Raw genomic sequence first — 7,780 nt, 5'->3', positions numbered from 1 at the left:
GACCCCCTTTAAAGTGTTATGTTGATGCTAAGTGGTTTCTAGGTGGTTGCTGTGGTATTCCAGGTAGTTGCTATGGTGTTGCTAGGTGTTTGCTAGTATAATAGTATCCACTATAAATAAAATATTATAATTGGTTTTAAATTACATTAACATTTACATCAGTTGTCCAGCTTGGACATTTAAATGTTTAAGAGTCTTCCAGGAATGTTTTGTGTGAAATGCCTCACTCAGGAAAACCCTCCCAACTCCATATAGTTCACAGTGCTGGAGACTGGAACCCGACTAAAGGCTTCATTGTCTCTAAAATGTGTAGCACAGTTATTACATGTTTAAAACGTGTTCTTGGTGGGGAGGTACATGCTTGGTGTTTCAGAGAAACAACATTACTTGTGAACACACGGATGATTGTGTGTCCCCTATAACGGTAGGTACAGTTGGGTCCATAAGTATTTAGACAGTAAGCATCTGAGGAACGCTCAACGTGGGGTGATGCAAGTGAAGGAGGCCATCATTAGACTAAAAAACCAAACAAATCTATCAGATAAAGATCAGAAAGTTTATAAGTGCTCAAATCCGCAATTTGGTCTCCAAATCTCCAAAGAAGGGATACACTGACAAGTTCAGCAACCCCAAAAGACCCGAAAGACCATAGAAGACACCAAAAGATGAATTTCCATGGTAAAGAAAAACCCCTTCACAACATCTAGTTGCATCAAGGAAAGGAAGGGTTCAAGATCCCAAGCGTACCATGTCATCTGTCAAACATGGTGGAGGCACTGTAATGCTATGAGCATGTGTAGCTGCCAGTGGGTCTGGGTCACTGGTGTTTGTTGATGATTTGACTGCTGGTGAATTTCTGAAGTGTACAGAGGTAAACTTTCTAATGTTCAGCCAAACGCTGCTAACCCGAAAGGACGGTGCAGATGAAGTACACATGAGTAATGAATCCAACATCTGACCTCAACTCAACTGAGCAGCTTTTCACTTACAGAAAGCCCCTCAAACAAGCGGCCACTGTAATAAGCCTGGCAAAGGATCCTCAGGGAAGAACACTCAGCATTTGCTGATATCCATGGTTTCCAGACTGTCCAGTAATTGTGAAATGCAGTGACGATGCTTCATCTCCATTGTGGTGGTGGTCTACAGCAGAGTGCAATGACCCTGTACTGCCACACGGGGGCTCCCTAACATTAGCTCCGAGTGGAAATGCGTTAAATAAGCACGCGTATAAAGTTTACGTAGCCTAACGTCCACTTACGCAAGATTATGTCAGAGAATGGCGAGTGTGTGTGAGTGTGTGTGTGTAATGTAACGAGTTAAAGCGCGTGCTGAGGCGGGACCAGTGGCGCGCGGGTGCAGCCCCAACTTTAGCGCCTTTCTCTCAGTGTTGGCGCGCGACAGCTCCGCAACCAGCACTGTCCGGAAGCGGGAAACTCTACCTCACAACACACACACACACACCTTCAACTGCCCTCAACCACACACACACCTTTAACGGACACGTACCAAACCCCCAACATGGGGTTAGTAGTAAACAGTGGTGGTCCACGTTTCAGGCCTCCCCCATTTATTTATTTGTTTGTTTGTTTGTTTATTGGTTGTTTGTTGTTTACCCTCTAAGCGTACTCACAGTCACACTCACACTCCTACACTATGGAGGTTCCTGAGGACCAGAGTGATGAAGAGTGTCAGGGCTGACCTTGCCTTAGTGTTAGCCGAGATGGGAGGGTTGGAAAGAGGGGAGGGGGAGGGGGGGGGTTGTGGTAAAGACACGCCCCTCAGTGTGTCTCCACCAGACTGCGCTACGTGACACTGGAGCCAATCAGAGCGCGCCTGGCTTTAAAGGGCTGTTAAGAGGCAGTAAAGCCTCCTCCAGTCCGCCTCGCTCCCTCACTCCGTGCACCGTGACATTTGGGATGCAGTTCGCCTAAAGGTGGATCTTAATCTTTGCTCTTTTCACATGAGAATGGAGTGATCGTAGAGTACAGCCTGTGAGTGCACTTGTTGCTCTGCCTCCTCCTCCTCCTCCTCCTCCTGCTGCTGAGACTCATCCAGGGACGCAGGCTCTCCATCCACTGCGTTTACTCCACAGCCAAGGTAAGACACGCACTCATTAGCCTTGTTTTGGACATTTTCAGCTTCATGGCTGTAAATAGGCTTGAATGAACCCTAATGAACCTGTTTAAGCTTTCTGATGTTTTTAGTCTTTGCTGCTCTTTGCATTTTCTTTCTCTCTGTGGGGTGGATTCAGGTGTAAAGGGGCATCAGGTTAATCTGGGCAGTGTTTTTAAGCTTATATGGGCCAAGCATGACAAACCTGTTATTGAAGTGGATTTTATTTACATTAGTGTATTTTACAGTGTTTGCTTTTGCATATTTAAAAAGTATACAGTAGTGAGAGGCACCTAAGACTAGAATAAACAGGTGTCCCCTGTTGTCTGGAGGCCCAGAATAGCTAAAGCTGACTTACTGTGGACATCTTTTCTAGGTGTCTCTGAATACGGATGTGGATCTGGGGTAGTGGGTTAGGTTTTATGGGGGCAATCATGTGAATTTCTGCATGATCAAGCCTTTAAGTTATTCAGTTTTCATTAAAAATGACTTTGGCGGTTTAATATATGAACTTTAATGAAATGTATAGTATTTTAATTCACTTATTTAGAGTTTACTTCAGAATATCTGCATAATTTAGATTCAAATAAAAGTAAATAGATGTGATGTGGTTAAATTCAGAGACACTTATCGACGTGGTATTGGTTCCAATGGTTCAAGGCCTACAGCACAAATATAGTCATTGTATAGTCATTCACTATCCAAACCCACTGGAGACACGAGTCTGACTGTTTATACTTAATGTTGATGGTAGTATAAAATATATATGGATATATATAACATAACATAACATAAGGGACTATTTTGCCATACACCCTGCATGTATCCCTCCACCCCAATTATATTGAAAAAAATAATAATGTTGGGATTAAATATTGTCCCTAACGTTCTCTCTCTAACTTCCACGTCTTTTTTTTTCAGGTGTCCCACCACAAAAATCCCCCAAGAGGTGTTCGGAACAGGCCGCGTCTCCTTCCAAGATGCCAGTCCTAACGAGCCCTGAGATCGCCAACAAATTCAAGGAGAAATGGATGCTGCTTCACCCAGAGGACTGCGAGAACGCAAGCGGTTCCGTCAGCTTGGACGACAGCCTGACCAGCCTGCACTGGCTTCAGAACTTCTCCATCCTCAGTGCCAACCCAGAGAGGTCGCCCAGCTTTGGCTGCCACCCGCAGCACTTCCCTCAGCCCAAGAACCTTTCAGGAGGTTCTGACTCGCCATCCAGCCCACCTGCCGGGGACACGGCGGCTATGGGCATGGCCCAGCCCCCAGGGAACCCTACGCCGGCCTGCGGAACCTATGGCCATCCACAGGCCACAGGTCTCTACGGCCACAGTGAGGAGGTCGACTACAAAACGAACCCTCACGTCAAGCCCCCTTACTCATACGCCACGCTCATCTGCATGGCCATGCAGGCCAGCAAGAAGACGAAAATCACCCTGTCCGCCATCTACAACTGGATCACAGAGAACTTCTGCTACTACAGACACGCAGAACCCAGCTGGCAGGTAACTGGAGGACCCATGCATTGCATTATTGTTGGTTATTATGATATTATCATAATATAAAAGACATTTATTCATTTTAATACATTTAATTGTGACTGGAATGTTAAAAACTCCATACTGAAGAGACAGCCTGTAGAGCCGGTTGTGTCTCATTCTGGTTTTATGGTCAAAGGATCTACATTACCCTGAATCATCTACAAAATACGACAACATCAGACCTCCTGCATCTGTCTTGTGAATAAATAACATGCACCAAGATAGCTTAGACACCAGGCTGTTGCTGTTGCTGGAGTCCACTATACCCAAAGGGCCAGAGTGTATCCTGGGGCCTGCCTCTTTAATGAGGGACCCTTAGGGGGACGGTGCTGGCAGCCCAGCACAGCTGATCATAAGAAACATGCAGTGCTGCATTACAAGAGAGCCTCATTAGGAGCATATGCTCTCCTGTACACACATCATTCCCTTCCCCCACCTTCATTAACCCCCCCCCCCCCACACACACACACACACAGTAGTCCAGTGAAACAGGATACCTCAACCTGCTGCACAATGGGATCTTCCAGAGGTCTTTATGTGTGAAGCTCGGCGGTATTGCAGATCAAATGCAACACCTTAAAAAAAAAGCTCACATAGTATTTGTGTACTGACCAGTAGACTGGTCACAGGTGGTTTAATTTCCGTCATATTTGTAGCTAGTCTGGGGTAATGTAGTTCCTTTAGCCAGAAGGACAGTATGAAGTACTACTGGCTTTACAGGTGAGACCTTTAGCATGGACTAGACTGTCCACCTGTTGTACCTGCTCAGCATGATTTAATGCTGAAAAAAAGAAAAGGTTACAAGTATTTAATGACAAATGGATCAATAGAAATGATGTACAATTATTTTAATTTAAGAGTACTTTATAAATATAAAATAATAGTTTTTTGCTTCATTTATTAAATTCCCACCTGGAACATGTGCATACAGAGTACTGTAGAACCTGCTGTATGTGGTGTGTAGACTTGCTGTAGACCGCTGATTGCTATTTCGGAATCCTATGTATTGAAGTGATTTTTTGAATATTTTATACATATATGTATTAAATACATTTAGAGAAACTACTGATGAACCAGTCATACAAATATTAGCTAACAAAATATTAAGTCTTAATGACATTCTTTGAGTAAATCTAAGAAAGAATCCTGCAAATTTCTGCAGAGTTTCCAGAAAATAGTCAAACACAGCATATAAATAGGGGAATCAAATCCAGGTCTTCCACAGGAAAGGCAATGCCGTTACCTACTATGCCAAACCAACTGAATTTTTAGAGGGTAAGCACCTCAAAGACCTGGCTAGTAAACATTTAGAATATTCTCCACAGCTTGTGGTGCTTCACATCAGTGACACTGTGTGTTCCGGTTTCCCGTGCTGTGTTACTAACAATCAAATAATGAGTAGGTGTGTAGTAGTGTAGTAGGCCCAAACTTTTGCACACGACTATATATATATATATATTGATTGACAGTACCTTTAAATCTGTAAACCAATGACATACTGTATATTCCCTAACAAACTTCCATTGTGTCTTCCAGAACTCGATTCGCCATAACCTATCCCTCAACAAGTGCTTCATGAAGGTGCCCAGGCAGAAGGACGAGCCGGGAAAGGGAGGCTTCTGGCAGATCGACCCCCAGTACGCCGACATGTTCGTCAACGGCGTGTTCAAGCGGAGGAGGATGCCCGCCACGAACTTCAGCACCCAGAGACAAAGCCGCCTGCTGTCCTCTTGCTCCTCCTATAGCCCACAGCGCAACCAGTCGACGGCAGTGGGCCACTTCCAGGAAGCCGTGGCGGGGAGCAAGCGCAAGCAGGCGTTCCCCAAGCGAGGGGCCAAGCTGGGGAGAGTGTCCCAGTCACCGCTGCTGGCCAGTGAAATCAAAAGCTCGGACGTCCTCCGAGGGGACTTCGACCTGGCTTCCGTCTTCGACGACGTCCTCGGCGGAAACGGCAGCACCTTCGAGGACCTGGACATCAACACGGCTCTGAGCTCTCTGGGCTGCGAGATGGAGGTGACCTCCCAGAACCAGCACGTGCCCAGCCACGTGCCCAAGTGGTTCGGCAGCGAGGACGAGCAGGCCTGCGCCTACTTGGAGATGAACAGCATGATGGGGTGCAGCATGGAGGACTTTCAGCAGCAGCAGCAGCATCAGCAGCAGCAGATGCAGACCCATCCACACTATTATGAAGGAATGGCACTGTTTTCAGATATCCCTCAGCAGCAGCAGCAGCAGCACCCCTGGGAGATTAAAGAGGAAGCCCAGGCCATCCCGCTGTCTCTGGACCAGGGCTACGGCCTGTGCGAAGGATTCTTCTCCGAAATGCCTCTGTGGGAGAGGGCGGAGTCGTTTCTGTGAGCGTTCCTGCGCGTTCCTCACACGCTGCTGGTCTGAAGACCTGTTGACTTTTGTTTTGCTACATTAGCATAATGAAATGGTACAACACCTGGAAAATACTATGTAATTCTTCTTTTTATTACTCCTTTTGCCTTTGTTTTGTTTCCTGAGGAATCTATGCTGAACACTGATGATCATCGTTGTTCCTGTTTTTTTTTAAAGACTCGTTGATTCATGGTTGGAGGGTTTCAGTTTCAAGATGCAGAGGATTGTTGTGGAACATATTCTAAGTAGTGGCAAATGGATTTTTGTGTAGAGCTAAACCTTTATTCCTTATAGTTCGCTCGATATTTTAGACTACGTTATAATACGAACATGTGATCCTTAAATCTTTACAAAATCAGCTATGGGAAGGAAACAAATAAGGGGGATGCAACAAGCCAAAGTGCTTTGCAGAGATATTTTTCAGAGAGAAACCCAGCACAAGCACTTTGAGGTACTGTTTAAAGTTTGGTTCCTCTGTTTTCAGCCTTATAATTTATTTGAGAACATGTGAGAAAATATGTCTCCTATCTTTCTTTCTTTCTTTCTGTTTTTTTTTTACACTTTTGTCCTTTTACACTTTTTGTTTTTTTTACATAAGCTGTTTAAATGCCATGGCCTGTTTTCTTCTGCTGATGAATTGTGAAAAGGCAATACCATATTCATGGCAAGGACTGTTTTAGAAGTGTCTTTGTATTGACTGTTTTCGAAGAATGGAATCTAACATGCAATTTAAATCAAATTATATTCTGTACTTGAATAAAAAAGGTTTGACCGTCTCTGAAAGTTGTCTTTCTGTTGTGGTTGTGCTTCAGAAAGGCCATTAAATTCCATCCCGAGCCACCAGGACCGTTAGGAGACCAGAAAACGAACATTCAGTAGTCAACAACATGTCCAACAACAAATGCACTGGATCAGTGGCCACCAACCATCCATCCATCCAACCATCCAACCCAAATCTAACATGCTTAAATCTAATCTTCTAAAGTCATGTCCCTCTTCTGAAGGCGGTAGTCAGATGGATCAAGTGTTTGGTAGATTAGGGTAGTTTGGGTCATCTCCAGAAGCTGCGTTGGTAACCTGCTCTAGATGGCTCTACTGTGATTTACAGTCAGCTTGTGGTTAAAGGGGCGAGACACAGCATTAAACAATGGGGAAGCTTTAGGGCTCTCCAGATAGGGATCAGAAGGTTGTGGGTTCAAATGATCATCTACACTCTTTAAATAAGCCAATCGTTCCTGGCTTGGAAAAACCTTTGATCAATTTTGTGGAGACTCTTTAAAATAGGCCAGCCTGTCAACTATTAAGTGCGGGTGAATCTCCTACGGCTCACGAACTCTTCTTTTTAACCGAATAGTGAGTTTTTAACATGGTATTACCATTTGTTCACCAAAGTGTCTTGTTACGCTTCAGTCTGTCCTGATCCTTGTCCAGAATGATTCCTTGTCCAGAAGCCGTTCTTGTGATTTACCGTCGGAACAGTTTGCTTATCGACAAGGAGAGTACAAAGACGCCCTGGACAAGTCTGAACAGGCCCGGCTGCCCTGAATCACATTTGGTTTGGCTTAACAAATAACCCTAACTCGGTTTGTGTTTTCCCTCGGACCTCTGCCGGCTGTGAACCTCACCCTTTATGCGAGTATTAAGGTGTTGAAGAGAGTGGGAAGAATTCGGTTGGGCAGGCTCAGGCACTGATAACATTCGCAGCATTCGCATTCATGAACATCGTGGCACAGAATCACTGG

The 7,780-nt window shown here is 44.9% G+C and overlaps 1 protein-coding gene across 1 annotated transcript; it reads left to right on the top strand.

Annotated features, from left to right (window-relative positions):
• Positions 1-1,870: 1,870 nt before the first annotated feature.
• On the top strand, positions 1,871-6,814 carry foxj1b (forkhead box J1b). The gene is made up of 3 exons (XM_072667427.1): positions 1,871-2,097; positions 3,034-3,620; positions 5,193-6,814. Exons 2-3 carry the CDS (start codon positions 3,093-3,095, stop codon positions 6,012-6,014), a joined length of 1,350 nt encoding a protein of 449 aa, XP_072523528.1. The 5' UTR covers positions 1,871-2,097; positions 3,034-3,092; the 3' UTR covers positions 6,015-6,814.
• The last annotated feature ends 966 nt before the right edge of the window (positions 6,815-7,780 follow it).

Source organism: Salminus brasiliensis, chromosome 22 (assembly GCF_030463535.1).
Source record: "Salminus brasiliensis chromosome 22, fSalBra1.hap2, whole genome shotgun sequence".
NCBI classification, from domain to species: domain Eukaryota; kingdom Metazoa; phylum Chordata; class Actinopteri; order Characiformes; family Bryconidae; genus Salminus; species Salminus brasiliensis.
This window is presented reverse-complemented; position numbering and strand designations above follow the sequence as displayed.